This window comes from Neoarthrinium moseri (assembly GCF_022829205.1).
Source record: "Neoarthrinium moseri strain CBS 164.80 chromosome Unknown scaffold90_Wmoseri_CBS_16480, whole genome shotgun sequence".
Classification (NCBI taxonomy): Eukaryota; Fungi; Ascomycota; class Sordariomycetes; order Amphisphaeriales; family Apiosporaceae; genus Neoarthrinium; species Neoarthrinium moseri.
The window spans coordinates 108,374-131,601 of NW_026055204.1; the positions used below are offsets into that span (position 1 = coordinate 108,374).

The following is a 23,228-nucleotide window of genomic DNA, read 5'->3' on the forward strand; positions in this document are numbered from 1 at the left end:
AGACGACATGCCACTCACCCGCAAACGAGCTGGAGTACAACCCCTACGAAACTTAGCATGGCCTTCGGGCTATTCAATTGCGAGCTTGGCGAAGCTACCTGTGTAAAAGTTGAACTCATGAGGGTCTTGCGAGGGAGCCCTGTGTGGATAATTAAATTTCCACCTCGAGTAATCATTGCACGGTCTAGACCAGAATCCACAGACTCCGGAATTTTTTAGAGTTTGCCAGGGCTCTATCAACAGCCAAGGAAGTTTGTCAGAAGCTGTCGAGTCGTACGGATTATTCTCCACGTGGTAAGCATGCGCTCCTACCTACTCTCGGCCGTACGAACCGAATTGTGCCTGGCTTTATTTAATGATCTAAGGAAGACCCCTGTCAATCTTTCAGCTGTCGTTGGATGAGGTATAGAATGGTGTCTCGCCATGATACTTGACTGGACCGTTTGAAGGAGGGTGGGGAACAAAAGCACGCCAGCGTTTCCCTAGACTTCGCTTCTCGGCCCACGGACTCCCTAGCTTACCTGTCTGACCGGCCATCACCGACGAGGGTCCAGGCCGTTGTCAGCATGGAGAGGGTTCTGGAGTACTAGTAGTGAATACGCCGCCCGTACCAAGCGCCACCAGATCTTTGTCTCTCGAGAACGACAGCTTGGCAAGCAAGCCGCATATAGTTGGGCTTGAGACTATAGTCGACTACTCCTTCTCTGTGGCGAATGCTAATATGGTGTCATGGCATCGAACCTCGCTCCTGTGAGCGACACCTTGGTACCATTACCTGAAACGCATCGCAGCGGCCTTATTGCTGTTGCAACCTTTGGATTCCTGTCATTCATCGCGACGAGCACTCTTTTCCTCTACCTAACGTACAAGCTGGTGCGATGGCACGTTGACAAGTCATCGCGACGAAGCAATGAGGACCACCATGCTACCACTACCGACTTATCACTAGGTAAATACTCTGTGATCACTATGGAACCATTCAGGGAATAACATATCGTCCCCATCTAGGCCTGTCACAAGCACATTTCGGCAAGTTCCAATCGACAACGTCGCAGAACCCTACGGGAGAGCCTCAAAGTCGAGATGGCAACCTCAACCAATTTCTCCTGCTGGTGTACAACTTGCTCTTCGCAGAAATGCACCAGTCTCTGGCCTTCCTGCTGAATTCATCGTGGGTAACCTCTGACGGCATCTTTGTGGGAACATCAGCGTGCTGGGCTCAGGGATGGTTCATTTCCACAGGCGACCTAGCGGCCAGCTGCTTTATCTCCGCCATTGCCGTCCACACCTTTCTCATTGTCATTAAAGGGTACAGACCACCCCAGTGGGCACTGTACCTCACTATTGCCTGTTTGTGGATCTTTGTGTATGCTCTGGGCATTATCGGTATCCTGATCACCCAAAATGGTCAAGCTGCAGGAGGACTCTACGTGAGAGCGGCAGCCTGGGTAAGTTTCGAACCCACGAAGCATGCCAAGCATGGATCATTTTGTGCTGATAGGTACTAGTGCTGGATGAACGTCAGATACGAGAACCTTCGCCTATGGCTGCACTATTTCTGGATATTCCTCTCCTTGTTCTTGACGAGCGGACTATATATCCTCATATTCTTCTCACTGCGGCGGCGTGGCACGCCTCACCTGCCATCTCATTCCCGAGCGCCGAGTTCGTCTACAGCCCGCGCAGACGCTTCTGAGATAGGGGGTAGCCGCCCAGGATTTCTTGTATACCCTCTTATTTACGTGTTGTGCACCGCACCATTGGCGCTTGGACGAATTGCAACCATGTCTGGGCGAGACGTAAGCGTAGCATACTTCTGTTTCGCTGGATCAATGATTGCATCCAATGGCTGGCTTGATGTCCTCCTCTTCTCATGGACGCGCAGTACCATTATCTTCACGACGTCGCCAGATCTGGGCGATGCAGGACTAGATACCTTTACCTTCATAAGGACGCCTCCCACGAGGCGCTATGGAAATATGGTATGGGTTCAGGGCGCTTCGGGTGGAAGCACGAACCGGAGCAATGATGGCAGCCGGGACCGTCGAGGTTGGTGGAAAATCGGAAGTACTCGGGGTCATCACAGACCAGACCGCGGATCCGCCGGGTGGACTCGTCGCGGCTCCAGCAGTGTTAGCCAAGAGTCGCTACGTGGCGCTGTGGCCAACGAAATACAGCTTGACACGGTGACAACAGTTGTGGTGGAGATAGACAGTAGAAATAAGGAGCCAGCGGGTTCCGTGGACAGCACGGAGAAGGGTATTGCCCCCAGTCTCCGTAGTGAGTTGTAGACTATTCACGTGTATACATAATGAAGAGAAAAGATAGAAAGAAAACAAGACCCAGGGATCGTGATAAGACACAATGAACGGGAATCAACAATGCAATGCGTGAAGCGCGCAACCGTAAAAATTGGTGACTATGGAGGATATCTTTTTCCGCAAGTCATGTCAAAGCTGACATCTATCTACAAGGCCTGCAAACTGCCTGACCGAGCTCATCATATCGAATCATATCGAATCATATCGAAATTATCCCCGCTAAGGCTTCATCGGCTCAAAATACTCCCTAAATCGTATGATATCCTGCAAATCAAGAGTGTAAACCACCTCACAGCACACAACCAATAGATTGGGGAATCGTCTGGTCCAATAGCCCAGGTAATCCTCGTGGCTTGTCCCGACAGACTTCTTGAGAGAATCGCTTAGGTCCTCGCGATGGTTCCATTTGTTCCGGAGGGCGCGAAGTAGGTCCAGTAATCGTGTGCCAGTGTACTTGCGTTGCTTGCCTAGACTCTCAACAAAATCTTTAGTCAGAGCTTTGAGGAAATCGCCCCGGCAAACCCGTGGAGCAAAGCTTTCCAGAGTTGCGAGTGCCTCCGAAGGCGGGTCGCGCTGCTCCTTCTCAAAGTGGTCAGAGACATCGCAGAGGAAGGTCAGTCGCTTCTTGGAATCCCAGAAGAACGGATGAGCCATCACCTCCTTCGTTGTTGGTCGAAGTCTGGGATCGGTTCGAAGCATGTTGCGAATCAGATCGCGAGCCTCGAATGCGAAATCACCGAGCACATCCAACGGCTGCAGGTTCAACTGACCCTTACGGATGTTGACCTCACGCATGTAGCGGTCGCCACAGTCAAATGGATGGCTTCCTTTTGTAAGCACATAGAAGAACACCAGACCGAGACTGAAAATATCGATGGCTCGCGTCGCACGGCGGTTGGGAAGGAGGTCCGAGCTGACAAGCTGGCTAGATTCACTGTGGGTGCTCGTCATAGATGTAGAGTTGTCGCGAGCGTCTTCTTCAGCCAATAACTCCGGAGCGCGCCACCCTGAAGTCCCAGCAGGGCGCGTGGCAGTGTGGCCGAATGATGACTGAGCACCGTCAAGCTTCTTGCATAGTCCGAAATCAGAGACCACCAGCCGGGGCCGGCCTTCTTTGGTCATCGTCACCAAAATATTTTGGGGCTTCAGGTCTCGATGAACGATGCGAAGGCTGTGTAGGTGGCTTACACCATTGGCGATCTGCAGCAGGACATTGGGGATGTCTCGCTCGCCCGCCTGCGCGAGATCCTGATATGAGTGTGGCTTGTCAACGATGTCGGCGAGTGAAGCATGACAACGCTCCAGAGCGATGTACAAGAACGTCTTGTCTCGATGGATGGCATAGTATTGGATTACTGTTCCCAAGATTAGCTAGGCGGTAGGACACACGGAAACCAGATGAAACATACCATTCGGGTGATTGTCACTCTCTAGGAGGAGGTCTGTTTCCCTCGTCGCGAGGTCATTGAACTCGTGCAGCATCCGCTTGACTGCGATCTCTCGTCCATGGAAGGACCCTGGAAATACAACCGTGCCGTTACTTCCCATTCCGAGCTGCTCATCTAAATTGACTCGCAGGCCATTGATTTCAAATCCGCCTGCACCAATGTCCTCGGGCTTGCCAATGGACTTGACATTTGGGTTGAGTTTCGGCTCCTGAGCCTCTACCATCTGGTCAACATGAGTGATTGGGTCAATATCCGCAGGTTTGTCCTCTGGTGTTTGCGAGGCATCTTGCTGCTTCTTTCCTCGCTTGTGCTTCACACCACCTCTGGTCCCCCGGTGAGCTTTCTTCTTTTTCTTCTCTGGCGATTCCACTGTGGCCTGAGGTGCGAGCTGCGCCTCGGTTGAAGGTTGCGGCTCTTCACCGGGCGTCTCCAGCTTGTCTGGCACGATAGTGCCCGCAGGCGGTGGCTCCAGCATGTCGGGTTTGACAGCCGGAATCTCAAGCTCATGAACGGCTGTATTTGCCACATCATCGGCTTGAATTGGCTGGGAGGTTGGTCCATCAGGAAGGGTCTCCTTCACAGGCTCAAAAGACTCTATGGCAGCCCTGAGAGCCGTCGTGCGTGGTTGCTCTGAAGTCACCGAATTGTGTCTCTTCAGGGTACGGAGCCAGTAGATAAGCCATATCAAGACGCCAACCAAGACAATCGGGTTTGTGATGAGCTCACGCATCCTGGCGGCGGCATACTCTGGAAACGATTTGACCCCGCGCTCAATGGCAGACGTCAAATCAGACTCTTCTTCTCGCATTTGTACTGATGATGAATTGGTCCGAGAGCCGTCGTCCGGTCCCGAGGGTAGTCCGGGCGGAAGGCTGGGCCAATGCGCAGACTCACGCGAATACTCGTCACGTAAGCCGTCGAGTGCATGCATCCCAATCAAAGCTTCATCGGCAACCAAAAAGTCGTTGTCATCATGATCAGTCCCGTCCTGCAAGCTGACCTGTGCGAGGGGCGCGTCCAAGATGAGCGGGTACGAAGTGCCAGACAAAGCGTACCAGCTACCAGCCTCTGTCTTGTTAAGATATATGCTGGAGCCTCGGGCTCTGGCAGCTTTATCGCTGGCAAAGGGTGGCGCCGACTGGGGTAACAGGACGAGCTCGGGGTTGGTCCCCCGAGGGACATCCAGCGGGCGGGCAACGTTGAATACCCTGGCAACAGGAGCAGAGAAGCCCGCTGAGAAGGCATGCGGCCCGGATTTATCGTCGACGGTATACAGCTTGCCATCGTGCCGGCTGGTCAGGTAGCGCTTGTCCTGGTTAGCTCGATACTGTCGATGCAGGTCGTTGTCATGACTGTTGGGCCCCCACTCGAAGTATCGCAAGGTTGCAATGGGGCGGCCGTCATCTTGCCGATGGATGTTGACGGTATATTCAGTGCGACTAAGGGCGATGGTTCCAGCATCGCTACACTCCTCGGTGTCGGCATCGACGAACCCCTTCGGCTGGAAACAAGTAGCGACGGGAGCAACCTGATGCTCGCCTTGTCCAAACCACCTACGCACACTTCCTGTGGCAGCGTCGAGGATGTACATGGTTGTCTTCTTGTCGCCAGTGTAGACGACGGGTGGGTGTTGTACGGCATATGGACCTAGATCGTCCACGAGCTCCTTCATGGAGAACCCGGTGCTCATCAAGCCAGAGCCAACGCCAGAGGGCATCCACACAAACACCGGGCCGGTGTACGAGGGCTCGATGGCCCAGATGTAGTCATCGAGCGGGTGTGGATCGTGGTCGTCGAAGAGAGACCGGTTGGATCGGTGATGGATGGTTTCAACCGTTGGCTGCTCCACCTCGAGGTGCCAACGCACGTCGCCAGAATCCTTGCTGACGGCATAGAGATGTCCATCGACGGTCGCCAGAAGAGCATAGTCTTCCACTTCCCATCTCTCCAGACTCCGCGCAGACTGCGTCGAGGACAATCCAGCACCAACAAGGACGCCGGAGGGCTGTCGTGGAGATTTGGCGGCTCGAACGGCGTGTTCCGGAGCCAGAGTTGCGAGGGCGCTCGCATCGTGAGGATCGTTGTAGTGTTGATCGGCTGATCGTTTCTGCTTGGTGGCGCGGTCGTTCGCATAGGCGGTCGTTACGGCATCGTGGGCACGGTCGGGCCGTGGTGACCGTGGCCGCTCGGCGACGGAGGCCTGGGGGAGAGTGGTGGCATGGCTACCAACCAGCTGCTGACCCTCGAAGGGAGACCTGTGCTGGCCACGGCCCGCAGCCAGGCGCCGTCCTTGGCTGTCGCGCGCGTCATCGTCGTCGTTGCCGGGGCCCAGGTGTGGGTTGGATGGGCCGTTGGGGTGAAGAACATTGGCGATGGGAGGTGGATGGTGGCCAAGGGACTGTTGCTGGCGGTACTGCTGCTGCTGAGCATCGGCAAGCGACAACCATGGCAGGATGAAGATGGCTAGAGCCAGCAACACCTTTGTCCTGGGCTGTTCAGCGACAAGCCGTCCTTCGCCAGGAGGCCGTCGCATCATCTTGAAGACTGCAACGTCGCGATGCCGATCGTGGAGGAGAGAATACGCGGCGTACTGATCACATGGAAGGCGGGCGTATCTCGACTGCAAGCCCCCGCGTGTGATCGGACTCGAGGACTGTCAACTTCGCAGCCGACGGTTGCGGGCTTTGAGATGACCAGCGGGAACGCTGCGTGCGTGGGAACGGGGTCTCGGTCGCCCCCAAAGGTGCCCAGGTGGAGGTGCTTAACAGGGACCGGGGAGTGGAGCAGTCCCTCGGGCCAGTCGACCAGTCAGTCCGCTGGGACGGTGCTCGGCAAGGCAAGGCAGGCAAAGGAAGAGCAGCCGCTGTTGAGATGGCCGACCAGCCAGCCAGGGCCAGGTTCACGATGATGAAGTTGAGCAGCGGGTGGAGTTGACACAGGGTGAGTATGCCAGGCGCTGCAGAGCAGTGGAAAGCAGCCGGGTTGTATGTTTCGTCTCGCCCAGGTAACGTAGATGATGCCACGCAGAGGCAACGACAGACCCGCCGGTGGTGGGTGGTGGTCAGTTCGCACCCGGCTTAGCACGTCCTCGCACAAAACTGAACCCAAAAATGAGGGTACCGCAGCAGACCCCACTAGGACGGGTACCTGATTCTATTTGCAGTCCAGTCCAAGGTTGGGAGCCGGCAACGCTAAAGGTCTGGCCAGGCTGGTGGAGAGAGGGATCCGATGGTGGTTGGTAATAGATAATAAGTCTGATCGCGACGCCGCTTCGTCTTGCACCCGGGACGTCATGCGATGTCCAGCGCTGACGATAGATGGTAGATGGGATGGGAGCGCAGGATGGTTGATGGTGCAATCCTGTGTGAGGGCGAACGCAGGAGAAGTGTGAGAATCGAAATCAGAAGCAGAATCGGCAAAGCCCTCCCCTCAGGACTCTGGGAAGGATTTCTGCTGATGGTGAGACGAACCCTGGGCTGTCTTGGACCGCCCTCCAGCCCTCCAACATCCCACGGGGAGGCTTGGGGGCGCTGCTGGCAGGCCGGCCGAGCTCTCTGGCTTGTGCTGGCTGGCCACCTCCCCGTTGGCTGGCAGGCTGGGTCTGCAGTGGTACGCAGTAGTTAGTTAGTTAACATGTATTTCTGGGTAAATTGGTGCCTGCAGGCCTGCGCCGCCCCCCTGCCATGACGCCACCCTCACCAGCCATCGGCCACTATTTGCGTGCCCGCATTGATCTTCCGATCCCGCCGCCATGCGGGCATCCAATGCCCCTTTGCGCGAGATGATCTACGATAGTAGGACGAAGTATTGGCCACCATGTTCGATTGTACTCACTACCACTGCGAAAGCATAGCTCACCCAATGCGGACAAAGGGCTGTCAGACCCGGTGAACTGGTCAGCTCATGCAACCTTGCTCGGTCAATGTCGCTAGTCACCCTGTAGGAACGGACGAATTTATGTACATTCGCGGGGAGGAGGCCAACGGTATCATCGATTGCCCAATCTCAGGCAACCGGGGGATAGGGGTTCATAGTGGATGATGCTGTGCATCAGCAACTTTGTGCGTTCGCGATAGACACAGCCGGATCCATGCATGATGGTGCGTCGAGCTGAAGGGCACTGGGGAGCCTTGATAGGGGACATTGTGCTGGCCATGTCTCGAATCGACGTAGCCTTTGACGTATCGTTCAACCCTAGCCAGCCAGCCTGTCACAATCGGCACGCGAGTAGGCCGCTTGCCTTCGCTCACATTTCCCTGAGACTGTGGCTAAAACTTGGCCTCTCGTCATGTTATATCGTCAAGTGTGCGTAAAGCGACGACCATCCTTACCAACATGTATCCCTGGCATCCTATTTCCTCGCATCTCGAGGGATAGATTGATGGAGAGGGCCGGTTGGCCGGAATCGCTCTACCTGCATCGTCCATTATACACATATGGCTGAAACCGCTGCACTGTACACATGTGTCGATGACTGATAGTGTGACGCGACAGCTATCGGTACAAGTACACAAGCCTTCCTCAGAACCTTGTGGTGACGTGCCTCGCGCAAGCGTGGTAGAAGATGCGCACTTCAACAATGCTTGCTCTGAGGCACGGCATCAAGACGGAATCATAACCGGTTAGGTAGCACCCCCAAGGAACAATCGATTGCCTGGCACGCTTATGTACCATGTGCATACCGCGTGGCGGTATGGCCAACCTCGACTGTTGGACTTTCACCAAGCTGCCCGTAAATCACCGAACAGTGTGTTCACTAGAAGCGCGGATGCTATCAAGAAGTAGAGTTGGCAGATACTCAGAATACTAATTACGGCATTTTGCTGATGCTCTAACACCACGTCCACATTCGCGAAAATGGCAAGCGACATGGCGAAAGTACGGCTATATGCGCCTTTCTCTTTTGCATTTTGACACTTCGACTATGGCCTTATCCCCATTGCACAAGCACCTGCTTGCGACCTTGTTTGCCCTTCTTCTTCCCTTTGCCGCCCTCTGTAGGATCCTCGTTCATAGCTGCACTGCTGCCTGCTGCAGGTTCAGCCTCGCCGCTGGCTCCCCAGTTGAAGCCAGTGCTCCGGTAACCTCCAAAGTCCCTCCTTACAGCGCCAGTGCCGTACCCGAATATGGTAGTCGTGGGCTTAGGTGCTGTGGGCAGGGCAGGGAAATTGTCATCACGAGTGACAGGTTTCGCAGTAGCCCTCGCCTGCGTCCTGGTAGAGCTGCCGGGCCCCCAGAGCGACGCGGCAGACTGCGAAGTACCTGGGGCGGGCCTGCCGGATGGGAGCGCAGGGAATGCAGCTGCGGGAGGAGGTGGCCGGGTCGAGCCGCTAGCCGCCGATCTCGATACTGCCTGGGCAGTCGAACGTTGGGATTGTTGTGTCGAGCTCTTCAGCTTGAGTACTCTTGTAGTATGTCGCTGTGCGGGTGCGGCAGAGGCAGTGGCCGGGGAGCTCGCCGCAGCGGAGGCCCAACCGCTGCTTGATGTTGTTGCGCCGTGCATACCAGACAGGCCCGGGAGGGTCGGGTAGTCTTCGTTGATTGCTCGCCAATCATTCCAAGCCTTGCGCAGTGACTCGGCCTTCAACTTGTCCTCGAAGAGGTCGGCAACCTCGCGAACCAGGGTGCCGAGAGCCGTGGTTGACGTCTCAGAGAACAAGGAGAACAGCGAGTCGATCAGAGCAGTAGCAGTGACCTTTCCTTGACGATAGGATGAGATGTGGGAGCGGAAGCTGGACACGTTGCTGGCATTGTTCTGGAGCAGGTTCGAGGCGCGCTCAATGACTGCAGCATGGCGCATCAGACGACTCCGCTCCTCCTGACTGAGGTTCGGGTCGGCCAGAGATAGGCCTTCCATTTCTGCAGGGGGGACCCCGGCAGCTGGAGGAGCGGACGAAGCGTTGCCTCGCTGGGGAGTTCTGGTCGCAGCCGATGGAGCCGATGCCGGTTCGGCTGCTGAGAGTTGCCCGCCAAATGTACGGTTTGTCACGGATTGAGAAGAGTGGATTGCCATTTGGCGCTGGAAAGCCAGTTCATCACGACGCAGAGGTTGAGCAGAGCTGGCGGGAATTGGCTCGGCATTTGGATCGCGCCCTCGTCCCCTCGCCTCCCTATCTCTTCCGCGCTGCCTGGCCGAGCCGCCTCCACGCCTGTCCTGCTGGTATGGCTGACGGAGATCGAAGGCAGCCATATCGACCAGCCTGGCATCCCGACGGACATCTTTGGATAACGTATTTCCGTGCTCGCTCAGCTGGTGTGCCTTGAGATCCATCTCCGAGGCAAAGACAACAAACTTCTTCTCTTGGCACTCGTTGTCAGGGCACGGGAAATGGTCTTTTCTGAAATGCTGCTCGAGCGCATTGTAGTCCACATAGTAATGAGGCTGCCTCGGATCCTCCCTGTCGCAGAGAAAGCACCTCTCATGCTTGTTCCGGCAATGCTCGTAAAGTTTGTCGGAATCATAGAACCGCTGGCCGCAGAAGGCGCATAAGGGGTGTCCCTTGAACCCGGTCTGGTCGATGGCACCGGGTCGGTCGTCTCCGTGGCGCATGTGCCGCTCAAGCTCCTTGTCGGCGAAAAGTTCATGCTCGTGGGTAAAGACCTTCTTGTTGCGCGTACAGAGATCGCACATCTTCTTGTGGTGGACGTTTCGAACATGACGGTGAAGGTCCGGCCAGCCCAGCCCAGCGAAGTCGCATTCGTCGTCGGGGCAGTTGTAACGCAGGAGCAAGACCGTGTCGCCGACTATATCCTCCTTGCTGTACCGGATGCCAATGTTCTCGTCCGTGCTAGTTATGTCGGGGGCGCCGGCGGAGTAATCCTCGAACCGCTTGGTCGCGTCGTCGGTGAAGATGACGTAGGGAGCAACAGTCCTGCAGTGCGCACATTCCTTATTCTTGTAGAGTGCTCTCATGCGCAGGGCGCAGATATGGCATGTCCTGTGATTGCAAGGCGCCACAGACTGATGCACGACCGGGCTGGCGCAGATGAAGCAGACTTCAGCCTCGACCTCCTCGTCACCGCCGGCAGTGGGAGCCGCGTCGGCCGTCAACGCCGGCCGCGCCTCTGCTGGCAACAATGCTGGCTGGATCGGTTCGTCGCCCTGCGCCCTCGCAGGCCCTTGCACTGCTCCACCTCCTCTGCCACGACCTCCTCGTTGCGACCGGCCTCCTCTTGGCTGACTCTGACCACCGCGGCCTCGACCCCTGCCCCGTCCTCTGCCCTGACCATCACCGCGGCCGGGCCCTGCACTGCCGCCTGAAGCACCACTCTGGCCGCCACCTTCGGACGACATCGGCAGTTTGTGCGCGTTACGAAATCGGTGCTGGAGGCGGGCTATGTGTGGTTCGGGTAGGGGAAGCGTCGAGATATAACTGGATTCGCCGGCGCACAATTACTGTGGGCCTGGGACTCTTCGAATATGTCCAACTGGCACTTGGCTGCTCTATGGCTCCGCTGGAAGCGGTAATGAGAATGGTAGCAGTGGAAATAGTGCGACTGGGGGCGGATGGATGATCTCAAATGCACATCTGGTGGTCGCTTGGCGGGGTTCGTCGAGGAGTGTCGGTCATTAGTAGCAGTGAGGACGGGTTCAAATTTGTCAGTCGGGACCCCACCAAATCCAAAGAGCTATGCTGCAGGTCCGGGGGTCCCGCACATTCGTCCGGTATGACTCCTCTGTGGCGGTGTCTGTGTGGCGTGCTGACCAAGACTGCCCGACTTTACTGAGTACTATTCGCCTACCCGGTCTCGATCACGCCGCGCTGTACGAATTCCAGGATTTGAATCATAGTGCTGTCATAACTCAGCCTCGCGCACCTCCCGCAGTCCCAAGAAGCACTGCCTATGCCATGTCATCTCTGACTTGGGTCACCGGATCTGGCTACCGAAAGCTCGACCGCTCGGATCGAAGCGAGAGAGAGAGAGACATATCTCGTCCATGACCGGACCCGGCTTGCTTCCGCTGCCTTCCTTTCATGCCTTTCTGTTTCTCAACAAAAATATGAGGAATCGTATCTTGTAGGCCTCGGATAATCTCGAGGCACAGATAGGTCGGGGTTACTACCAATTGTACATCTTTGAAATCCAAGGCATCACTGCGGACTTTGCCAAAGGTTGGGTAGATTGGATTTGAGAGTATCTCACCGCCAAACAACATACATTGCTGATATTTAGATGCCTGCTTGGCACAAGACAGAATCCTCTTATTCAATATTAGTGAACTATCTCAATAACAGATTTGATAGGGCCAAAACCGGAAAGACCAGACCTGTATTGATACAGCTGGCATTAGAGTTTGATATCTGCGATATGCATGTTCACAGATGCTCAGAAAAGAAATATTCCCCTGCTGGGAGAGAGGACGGTTACGGTGGACATTAGGTTCGCGGGAAACGTCCACAGGGGCAGTCATTCTATCTGGTACAGTAGCACTCGGATTGATTATGGCCTCACATTTGAGCAACCGAAACTCCTCTACCACCAATATCCTGCCATTTGGCCGGCTGCGATGTCTTGATTACAGTACGAATTGTCCGTTGCTTGATGGGATGAAGAGAGACGGAGAGCTGGACTGTCGAGAGCCAGACTATAACTAGTCCAATCGGCGCATTAATCATGCTAATACAGCAATGCGGCAAGGGCACAAGCACGGAGATCACTTGAGTCTGCGTTCAAGCTTGGTTTGGATTTGCATTACTACGAAGTCATCACACATATGCAAGGAGCGTTGATATGAATGGCTCCCAGTTGGCCCTGGCCATCAACCCAAGTCTTGTTCCGTACTGCCAGGTAATGAAGCAACGCCAGAAATCATCGACAACCTGGGACACCCAGGTGTCTGCCAGTGATGCAATGGGGGAGGCGTCCTGTAGTAGAGTCTCCGTCCTATGATGGGATGGACACCTTGTATCACATGTGACGTAGAAATCGGCACTCAATGAGCCTCCTCGACCGGGTAGAGGTGATCCCCTACGAGGCGATTCATCTGGAACATGTCCACCTTGCTCTGCTTAAATACGGCCTGCATTTTCTCGTCGCAGAGAATTTGCCGCTTGTCCCTGGGGTCTTGCAGGTCATTGCCCTTGATGTGCTCCCACAGTTTCTTAACCACCTGCGGCCGAGACAGCTGTTCTGGGTTAGCATCATCCACGTGAACACCTCATCTTCTAGAGTACTTGCCTGCGACTCTCCTACAAGCGCTGTCAGAGGTTCGCTCAGATTGAACGGCTTCTGGAAGCCACCACCGGCCTTGCGTCGTTTCGGTCCTGAGGCCTCGGAACCCGAGATGTCACTGTCATCCTCTGGCCGAACCTTGTTGGAGCTCTTCTTCCGAGGCGTCGCCTTCTTCTTCTTGACAGGCTTGGACTTGGGGCCCCCGCCGCGGGTAGAGCGTCCGAGGCGGTTCTCCTGGGCCTGCAGCATGGCAGCCAGCTTGGCATCAGCGTCTTCGGTCTCCTCACTCTTGCGCTGCTTTTTCTTGGGCGGCTGTATTGATACTTGGATCTCGTCGCCATCTGCCTGGCCATCGTCGTCCACCTCGTCGTCGCCATAGCCATTGGCCTGGCGCTTTGGCGAGGGCTTTGGCGACTCGGTCTTTGCATGTGGAAGGACTGGCGCGGAGGAGTCGGTGGGGTTCGTAGATATCGCATCGAATCGTTCCTCGATGAGGGTTTTGATCGCAGTCTGCAAGTTGGCCGGGTCAGTAGTGGCAGGGAGCTTCCATCGAGCGATGTGCTTACCTTCTGGTCGCTCAAATCCTTCCCGCCCAAGGCAGATTCCAAGCCTTCTCGAATCTTCTTGCGCGAGATTGTCTCCAGGTTTGCCGTGGCAAGTATGCCATCGATGATCTCCGTGTACCGCTGCTCGTCCTCGGAACTAACTGTGAATGAATGATCAGCGGAGTTACACGGGTCGCCGCGCTGCTGTAGTTTGCAATTCCTCGCCCTCTACCATAGAGACTTTCGGTACGTACGAGGTGCAGACATTGTGAAGACTTCCAGTGCGTCGCCGAGACCAGCGCAGTCGGCGTGAGACGGTGCGTGTATGATGGAGGGTGATGACTGCGTCAACTATGCTGGGTGGCTGTGACACAGAGCGATGTGATGCGTAGATGCCGGTGTCGAACAGCCCGTACCGGAAGGGACCGCAAGCAGGTTCAGCGCTGAGGACTCGAGCGCAGTCCCGATCTGTGGAAAGTGCGGAAGTGGTGGTTGGACCTCGTGGTGCGAAGCTTCGTACGCCGGTTGCAGCTATCTCTCCTACGCCCGAGGGCTGCAATTGCGACTTGAACGCTTGCGGGTGGCAGAGCGCAGAGTGGGCAGTGTATTCAGGACGGTCAGGATCGTCGGGCGCTGGCGCTAGAAATCGGAGAATGGCACTCGCGTGGTAAATCTATATGCTGGCGAACGCTCAGATGGGTGTGCTGATGCCCGGGTTGCAAAGAACAAGTGGACCAAGTATGAAGGGCGGTGATGAGCGGGCTGCTCAAGGATGCACGCCCGAACCGAAGGACTCGTTTAGGAAATGAGGTTTGCGTGACGGGGTGACAATGGCAATCACGGCCAGAGCTTCGGGTTCTCGACTGGGGGGGCAGGTTGGTGACAGGGTCAATTGCCGGCAGCGCTCTAGACAACTGGGGAAGGGTTGCGGCTCATCCACGGTGATCGACGGCCAGATTTGGACAGCAACAAGGTTGAGTATACGATTGTCAGCCGTTAGCAGCAGCAACAGTCGATGCGATGCGGTCCAAGCATGCCAAACAAAGGGCAACGACGTGGCTGGGAGAATGTCGGCAAAGATTCCGCTATGGAGCTCTGGAGGTTCGCGCGGCTGTGGAGAAGAAGCACCAGACCACCGATCACAGCCGCCGGAACGTGCAGAGACGTGACGGGTTCGCCAGGCTGAACAGCCACCAATTGAAACGTCGGAAACGCCGCAGGGAGCCAATCACGGCTGGTCCCGATGGCGCGCGATCACACGGCTAAAATAACTGGGACATATGTCAACTGCGGACGGCACCTGGTTCGCTGCCGGGCCGATTCACCAATGCAAGGCGGTCGTGCACAGCTTTATGCATACGGAGTGGCGCGCACAATACAGCCACAGGACGTACGCGAGGCTTCAAAAACTTTGAATTAGTGCACATACAGTACAGTCGTTATTAAGAACGGCATATTAAATAACAGTGAGTCTGAATCGATCTGCTACACCGGGATTTGCACCGAAGGAGAGAAGTATGGTAAGAACAGATGCACTTCCCGTTTTGGCTGCCTACTATAATAGGGTTCGGCCGACGTTATCTTCGGTATAGATATCTATTTGTTCCATCTCGAGAAGCAACTTGACCACCTCTGCGTGTCCTTCCGCGTCTGCCCACGATAGCGGTGTCTGGCCAAATATGTCTTTAGAGTTGACATCTACTTCTTTCGTTTCGATAAGTAGTTTGGCCACCTTTATATATCCATTCCTAATCGCTATTAATAGCGGGGTCTGGCCATTATTGTCTTTGGAGTTGACTTCCACTTCCTTGGTCTCGAGAAGCAACTTGACCACCTCTGCGTGTCCTTTTTGGGCTGCCCACGATAGCGGTGTCTGGCCAAACATGTCTTTAGAGTTGACTTCCACTTCCTTCGTCTCGAGAAGCAGCTTGACCACCTCTACATATCCATTCCTAATCGCTATTAACAGCGGTGTCTGGCCAAAATTGTCTTTGGAGTTGACTTCTACTTCCTTGGTTCTGAGAAGCAGCTTGACCACCTCTTCGTGTCCTTTCTCGGCCGCCCTCGACAGCGGTGTCTGGCCATATTTTGTGTCTTTAGAGTTGGCTTCCACTTCCTTAGTCTTGAGAAGCAGCTTGACCACCCCTGCGTGTCCATTCTCGGCCGCCCACGATAGCGGTGTTCTACCGTCACTATCTCTCGCATCTCTGTTTTCTAGATTCCACACCGCAGATAATGCATCTTCGAGTCCAAAAATGGCTGCCAGATGTGTTGCTTCCATACCACTAGGGGTTTTTTGACTGAAACCTCCAAAATGCCACCCTCTATTAGCGAAATACGATTGAACAGACGCATTGATCTCTGCTGTCTTTTGGAGGAAGCCAACTATCTGCTCACAGCTACGAGCTAGTCGTGCATGGTCACCCCAATGCCGAGCTGCATATTGGTAGAGCTGATGCTGCTCAAGACGCTTCTCGAACTCCTCATCGTTTTGGCAGCGCCCACCAGCAAAGGCCTCGAACGAGAGATACGTGGTGTAAGTCGCCGCCAAAGTCAGATGCGCTGAAGGAAACCATCTGCCTTGCGTATCTTCAAAGTACTTTTGTGCCGTATAATGGACCAACCGGACCACGTTACTCTCCTCGTCGATTGTGACCAGTCCTGCACACACCGAAACCAGGTCCTGAACTTGCGTAATGTTATCTTCGTCCAGTTTTGCCTCACCAATCTCAACGGTAAGCGCATGCTGTAGCTCTATTTTGGTAAGTGGTCGTTTTGTACAAGTTATCCACATTATCACGTCCTTTGCGCGTGCGGCTTGCCCTTTGAGCTGGCCCTCAATCTGCCTCATCGCAGCATCGTAGGCACTATTATAGGCTGCCTCGGAACTTCTCGAGCCGGTCGTTAGATCCTGCAATGCCTTCCGCAAGACCTTGGGATTGTCTTTGTCTAAAAGCGTATCGCAATACAGCTTAGCAAACAGAAACCTGAACAATTAGTATATCATAGCAAACGCGTTTATGGTAGACTTACATCCCATTTGCTACGCGACTGATAGTCTGCGTAACCTCGATTTGTAAGTCGCTTCTATCGGCGATGAACCTAGGGAGACGAGCTATGGCGTTGTTCAAGTATCTCCTGATGTCTTCTTCGCTAGCGATTATTTCAATTATCAAGCTGTTCGAGAGTTCTTTCTCGATGTCGAGTATATGCCGACTTGTCGCGAAGACGCTAATGCCTCGCTGAGTCTGAAGTCTCAAGAGCTGATGTACGAATCGTGTTCGACAATTGTCCGCCACCTGACATTCATCTAGTGTATCGACTATGATAAATACCCTGGTGAACGTAGCAACCACAGTCTGAAGAGCTGTCGAAATCTCCTCCAAAGTCGGTTTCGTACGTTTTAGGGCGTGCCTCTCGTGAAGCTTCTTCAGGACTGGCGGTAGTGAAAGACTATTCCGCGCTAGCTGCTTTAGTAAGCTGGATATCAAATCCTCAAGCTTCTGTTCCTCTTTACGATTGAAATTGCAGTAGATGTACGCCACTATAATAGTAGGATCAGTAACAAAGCGGTCCTCGAGGTTGTCGACAACGATAGAGGTAAGGATCGTCTTGCCAGCGCCAGGGATGCCGGGACAAAAGAGAGTCTGCCCAGGCTCAGCCACCCACTTCTGGTACGTTTCACAGTCGAGCAACCACTGCCCCGTACCGGGCTGTCGTCTTCGTAAATAGTCCGAGTGCTGCGGGCCGTAATCTATAGGAGTAAGCCAATTAAGCACTTTGAGATCCTCTACTATTTCCATGACGTGTCTGGTCCGCACGACTTGGGATTTTGTTTCAGACAGTTCGCTGGAAACTATATTTCAATGTTAAATCTTCGATTGCAGCACCTGAAAGTTAATTCAAGTTGACTCGCCTCTAGCCAATACATCCTTCACGGTTTCCTCTCTAGCAACCTCTTGCGGCTCGACGTATCCTAGAAGTTCTTTGGCGAATGCTGCTGCAACAGCAGCAGCGTGCTCCTGCTACGCCTTATTTTTGTGCGAGTCGGCGTAGTCACAGATGCCCCGGATCACAATACACGGAAAGTTGTCCATCAGACCAGCCGCCTCCATTTCGACACAAAGAACCTTACCTAAGTCCTTGCATAATCGATCCCTGACCTGGGCATCTTTGATCACCTGGTTTCCAGATGCGATTAGTCCATAGTGTACACGCATGTCTCGCGGCTTTCTCTTCACGATCTGAGCCTTGTCGCAATGCTTGCAAACATCTTTAGCTTCGTTGTCCGATTCTTGCTCCTCCAAGTCTTCCTCTTCCTCGTCCTCTGCGGCGTCTCGATCCTGCTTGTCCACATGTTCATAGCTTGCCTTAAAAAGAATATCTTGCAGCGAATCCGACCGAAGGAACTTTCCCGTCGATTGTGGGTACCGCGTTTGTATATCGTCCAGGTACTGCGCTATCTTGCTCCCTTCCAACTTGTGATCCGTTTTCAGTTTCGTCACAGCCGTCAGAAGCAAAGTCGGTGGCTTGTTTAACGCGCCCGTTCGTCGAAACTTTCGCCCTTACTCTGCCTTTCCCATATCCCATTGTATAACCCCTGGACACTGGGCGTCGGGCACACTAACCACCACGTCGCCGAGCCGAGCCGTGGATGGCACGCCCCCTCCGATGCCTACTATAAGACCAACACTGATGGCTGGAAAGGCGTATACCATGTCCTTTGCAACGGTCGCGGCTGAGGTCGTTCCTATCGTCCCCTCAGGTAAACAAGCAATGACGATGTTGTGGCCGCCGATGGAGCCGAGCGTGTAGGTATTGAGATCGTTGGGACGTCTGGGGAGGTTCGTATGTCGTTCGTCTAGCATGGCCGTCGCCGCCGTGCGCTCCACGGACAGCGCGCAGACCCATCCGATCGTGTAGTCATTGTGCGTTCTCACCTCTGTCATTGTAGTGTCGCTGGCGGGGACGAGCTCGGCTTCAGGAAGGTCGATTATAAGCTGTTCCGGTGTATCTTATCGCAGCTTTCAATGTCACTTTGCTGCACTGCCGGAGGATACCATTTGGTATTTGTCGCATGAAGGCTAGCACTACGGCGAGGGGAGAGGCAAGCCAAGGCAACCAGCAGGACTTCCATTCAGCCTCACAGGCTGACTGCAGCCCGCGTAGATGCAGTCATGCCCTGTGGCAATTGGTTGGCTGCACCTGGCTGGGTGCAGTGGTTGGCTGCACCTGGCTTTCCCTTACGAGGAACGTGGGTTGGAATCCTACCCCAGTCACATTTTCTAACCGCAGATTTGAGAACTCAGATCGCAGATCGCAGAACGCAGATAGGCAAAGATAGGCGCGGATAATGACAGCTAGATGGAGTCTCTTCAGAACACCATGATCACGCCTCTATCGACTACTATACGCGATCGTCACATTGCCGAGGAGCGCTTAGAGGCTGGTCGAAGTGAGATATATACGGCGTGCGGCGGGCCCGGATCATACCCGGGTTTCTCTCGCTCCAAGTTGGTAGCAGTGCAACACGTCGGTCGACCCGGTATAATAATAGTACGCTTAGCTACTTAGTATTAGAGGTCGTGAATAATAAAAAGAAATAAAGCGAGATTGGCTGGCAAGCTGCCTGTCCAGGGACTGCTGCGCGGAGTTAATCTCTCAGCCGCATAAAGTCGTTCATTTTGATAAAACTAATTGGATGGCAGACGTTGACTTAAAATTTTGAGGAAAGCCTTATGTCTAGTGGATATGGCTAGTCATTTTGAATCGATGCTAAGATCTTGCAGGATTAGCACCAGCACTACACCATACTGTACTATTCCCAGGCACTTCCTGTAAGTTATCCGTGAAGCCGCGATGCCGATCACACTACTACAAGTTTCTACAGTCGGTCGCCAAGCTGGCGAGTTACGTGGTCAAGATGAAAGCGATAGCAACGAACGTGATGGGAAGTCAAAACAACTCAGCTGGTGGGAATCGCGCAGACCCTGAGAATCCCAATGTTAGCAATGGATATTGAACGGCTGACCAGTCCCTCGCGTCCCCCAGTTTGCAAGCCGTTAGCAATGCACCAGATGCTTACAAACAGGGATTTTGGTGAACATTCGGTCCGTCGGAAAGAACCAACATTGTCGTTGGGCACATTCTTAGCTCTCAGCGCCTGTCATTTCTGTCACGCCCTCCACCTCAGCCAACCCCAGTCTACCCTAGGGCGTTCATGATACGTGCTATGTCCGGCGTGCTGACAGCAGGTCAACTTGAAGTCCGGGTATGACAGAAGGAGCGATCCGTGGACTACTGTAATTGGGATGTCGGCAGGTACTAGTTCTTGCGCTGCCTGGCGCTGCTGCAACTCCCTACAACACCGAGTCAGTCCTTGACCCGGCAAGCAGGCACAGCCTATGGCACTCAAGGAAAGAGTCGCTCATTGGTCCTCAAAAGACTTGATTTTCCTCAAAGTCTCCGCCAGGAACCAGAGTCAGACCCAAAGGCAAATGGCGTTTCGTTTCCGATACTGAAGATGCTCGTGGCTACAGATAGCCAAATATCTTGTCCGACTCAACAAATCCTTTGTTGCTGCTTATGGGACGGGAAATCCAGCCTCAGCCAGGGCGATGGAACTGAAAACCAGAGAAGGGGTGGCCGCTGACGGCACCTAGACAGACGTGGGGCATGGCACTCTGGCATCAGACAACACACCCTATCTCGATGGCAGTGACGCTTCACTGGGCTCCTGTCTGATCGGCTTTCGACGGCTGCTGTCTGCGCGCCCTCTTTGGCAGTGATTGCAGCAGGGACATCACCTGCTGCCAGGTCCAGAGTGTCAGGAAGGCCAGGCTCACCAGTATTTGAAATCTCGATCTAAAGGCCAATGGGATGCATTGCGACTTCAAGCGGGCCATGCTGTACACATAAACTGAACCCTAGAAGCCGTCGGCTCGGGCGGACTACGGCTCACTGAGTTCGCTCTACTAATGTTCTCTCAGTGCCATGCCCTCAACTGTGTGCACTGGTCGTGTAATTCGCCGTACACGCAACTGTACAGCGATCCCTTGCCGGGCCGAGACGCGACCAGTTCCTCCTTTGAAGCACGAATTCGAAATAGCAGCAGCAGAATAGCACTACCGCCGGCATGGACTTCCCTCCTTTCAGTTTTCACAGCGGCACTTGGACAACATCTCTACCAAACGATCCATTCGCTGAGCAGTCTGATACATCTCAGAGCCAGCCGCCTATGAGCTGTGACCCTGTAGCAGTCAACCTGATTCAAAGTCAAGTTAACCAATGCCTTCGCTCTCAAAGCAGTCAAAGGCTCATCTCTTTCATAGAAGCGGACCTGGGGAATGAAGAGAGCGATACGATCGAGAACCCTCCTGAACACATCCGCTAGAAGGTCGAGTGGCCGGCCAAGGTAAACAACCGAGCCATACTCAAAGGCAGCCAACGAGATATCCCGGTCTCTCCCGAGGACTTTTGGGACACGCAGTGAGGAGAAGCTGAACAAGCTGATGGCCAATCTACGAATGACGAACAAGTCTACCCGAGCGGAAGGCACCAACATTACTGTTTCAGTCTGACAAGACTGAGCCTGGCATAATGAAATACTACGACGAGCTCGAAATCGAATGGCAAGACGTCGAGACACAGCTCCGAAAATGGGGCAACTTGCTTCGCTTTGGAAAGCGATTGGTAGTCAAGGTGTCGTTCAAGTTGGTCAATACAAGCAGTTCGGCTGCCAAGAGGGGAGCGAAACGAGGACGTCAGTCGGCAACAACAGCGATGCTCGCAGAGAATGCTCTCCAGCTCGACGTAGAGGAGCATTCGACAGACCAGGGCTCCATCTGGCGCCACGTTTACGCTCTGATGCGATGTCCTGGACCGCCACGTAAGTTGGGCCCTCACTGCTGGCGCAAGCCTGGTACGTCGAAACGCTACAAGATGAAGTCATTCTACATGAGGCGACTGGCCGAGCCCGTACAGAATGGTCATAAATTGGAAAGTCAAGCAGACGTGCCTCAAGAAATACAGCGATGGCTCGAGTATTGAACTGGAGTGGTGCTCCAGGACAGTGCTGTCCCAGAACGTCCACAGCAGCCAAAGTAGTCTTCAACGTCTCTACCGACGAATCCAACGTACTTTGTCTAATGGGACCTGACTGATCAGAGTGATAATTCCTCCTGTAGCGTGCACAATAAGGGTTGTCGGTCGCCAGAACGCAGGGTTCAAATATGTGGGTGAAAAGAGCGTTGTCTTATTGGAATCCACACGCAACAAAGATAACTATATAGGAAATAGAACGCAAAGCCACACTACGCCACTGGACAAGCCACACCACCCGAGCTCAGTATCTATCCACCTCCCAATCCTGGATTTGGACATGCTGTTCCGTTCCAAGTTCTGTTGGATTATCCCGTACCATGATTGCCTCTCTTCTGTGCATGCTGAATGCTGCTTCAAGGTTTCCCTCAGCCGGACTGCCTTGCGCTTCAGGCTGGGCTGTGGCCACACCGCCACAAACGCCTAGAGCCATAGATTGCATCGTTGCAAATACTCCTTACATGTTCATCTTTGTCAATATACTTCATCAACCAAACACCCGGCTTCAATTGAGGCACAACCTGAAGACATAAAGACATGTTGGAGCCTCAGATCTTCAAGGTCGCAGTTTCAGTTGCACGTGATTGTAAATCTGACCCTTTTGCCCGTTTCCATCTGTTCCTTATTAAGCTGTTCTGCTACATTTAAGAGGCCAGATTTGGAAGAGATCTTGTACGCTGCTATCTTTCCATCCTTATCATTGATTTCTAGGCAAATCAAGGCCATATCACCACTCAATGGCTATGCGTGTCAGTCATTTGATCACGTGCAATAGATACAAGGGACTCACTGTCTGATTGAACACCGGGAGATGCCCTGCGCCTTTCTCTAACCCAATGGAGTAGACTTGATGGTTCCCCTCGATTTTATCGACCTTGTAAAGCATGTTGGACCATAGGCTTGCTCGTTGGAGGCTAGAACGCAGCAAATGCTTAAGGCGACTTTTAATGTCGCTCCATTTGATATTACCCGTTAACACAAAGTGAGTAACCCTTACTACGAGAAGAAAGGCCACCGCGTAGAGTAGCTCTGTTGTACCGAGACCAAACATGACTGACGGGACATCTACAATGGTTGTCAAGGTGTTCGCCATTTCGAGTTGATATATCGATGCACAGAAATCTGTATGAGGGTTTTTGATCTGATCAAGTGTAGGGAGAATTTGGATGACTTCTTGTCAGGAGGAAAGGGGTAGAAGCATTTATACGCGTTTTGATCTACGTTCCTCTGTTATAAGCAAGGTATACTACGCGGAGCCGGCGCAATTATTATTATTATTCTCGTCGGAGGACAAGATTGATTTGGGACAGTGCTAGGGACACGACAGAAGGGCCCCGCCTATAAAACCATTATTGATCGTCGATAAGTACATGATCTCTATATGCTTAAGAGACCAATCACTTCTGGAAGTGGTAACGTATAGGTTGGTTTGCATCTTTGGCTGGGGGGCAGTTCAGTCTCTACGGACCAAAGAATCAGGCCTTCTCCAGACATAACTACGTCAAACGGGCCAAAGTTCCATCCTGGCACCCGAGGTATAGGAGCAGGGGTTGATGTAAATCACGAGCAGCCGGGATCACGTCAGATGTGCGTGAGACGAAGGCGGTGCTGGACTCGCGTCTAGGTTGATCGATCCACGT

At 53.8% G+C, this 23,228-nt stretch overlaps 6 protein-coding genes across 6 annotated transcripts; 2 read left to right on the plus strand and 4 right to left on the minus strand.

The window, feature by feature from the left end:
- Nucleotides 1-729: 729 nt before the first annotated feature.
- JN550_012629 (uncharacterized protein) lies at nucleotides 730-2,291 on the plus strand (the record flags this gene model as incomplete). The annotated part of the gene is made up of 3 exons (XM_049311125.1): nucleotides 730-949; nucleotides 1,009-1,448; nucleotides 1,509-2,291. The coding sequence occupies 3 exons, from the start codon at nucleotides 730-732 to the stop codon at nucleotides 2,289-2,291; spliced, it is 1,443 nt and encodes a 480-aa protein (XP_049165428.1).
- A 249-nt stretch (nucleotides 2,292-2,540) lies between these two features.
- Nucleotides 2,541-6,305, minus strand: JN550_012630 (uncharacterized protein; the record flags this gene model as incomplete). Its single annotated transcript, XM_049311126.1, has 2 exons — nucleotides 2,541-3,676; nucleotides 3,731-6,305. The coding sequence occupies 2 exons, from the start codon at nucleotides 6,303-6,305 to the stop codon at nucleotides 2,541-2,543; spliced, it is 3,711 nt and encodes a 1,236-aa protein (XP_049165429.1).
- Nucleotides 6,306-8,699: 2,394 nt separating this feature from the next.
- Nucleotides 8,700-11,063, minus strand: JN550_012631 (uncharacterized protein; the record flags this gene model as incomplete). The annotated part of the gene is made up of 1 exon (XM_049311127.1): nucleotides 8,700-11,063. One exon carries the CDS (start codon nucleotides 11,061-11,063, stop codon nucleotides 8,700-8,702), a length of 2,364 nt encoding a protein of 787 aa, XP_049165430.1.
- Nucleotides 11,064-12,704: 1,641 nt separating this feature from the next.
- On the minus strand, nucleotides 12,705-13,755 carry JN550_012632 (uncharacterized protein; the record flags this gene model as incomplete). The annotated part of the gene is made up of 4 exons (XM_049311128.1): nucleotides 12,705-12,896; nucleotides 12,965-13,453; nucleotides 13,510-13,649; nucleotides 13,743-13,755. 4 exons carry the CDS (start codon nucleotides 13,753-13,755, stop codon nucleotides 12,705-12,707), a joined length of 834 nt encoding a protein of 277 aa, XP_049165431.1.
- Nucleotides 13,756-15,043: 1,288 nt separating this feature from the next.
- On the minus strand, nucleotides 15,044-18,437 carry JN550_012633 (uncharacterized protein; the record flags this gene model as incomplete). Its single annotated transcript, XM_049311131.1, has 4 exons — nucleotides 15,044-16,475; nucleotides 16,522-17,242; nucleotides 17,624-17,966; nucleotides 18,117-18,437. The coding sequence occupies 4 exons, from the start codon at nucleotides 18,435-18,437 to the stop codon at nucleotides 15,044-15,046; spliced, it is 2,817 nt and encodes a 938-aa protein (XP_049165432.1).
- A 2,650-nt stretch (nucleotides 18,438-21,087) lies between these two features.
- On the plus strand, nucleotides 21,088-21,537 carry JN550_012634 (uncharacterized protein; the record flags this gene model as incomplete). The annotated part of the gene is made up of 1 exon (XM_049311132.1): nucleotides 21,088-21,537. One exon carries the CDS (start codon nucleotides 21,088-21,090, stop codon nucleotides 21,535-21,537), a length of 450 nt encoding a protein of 149 aa, XP_049165433.1.
- Between the last annotated feature and the right edge of the window lie 1,691 nt (nucleotides 21,538-23,228).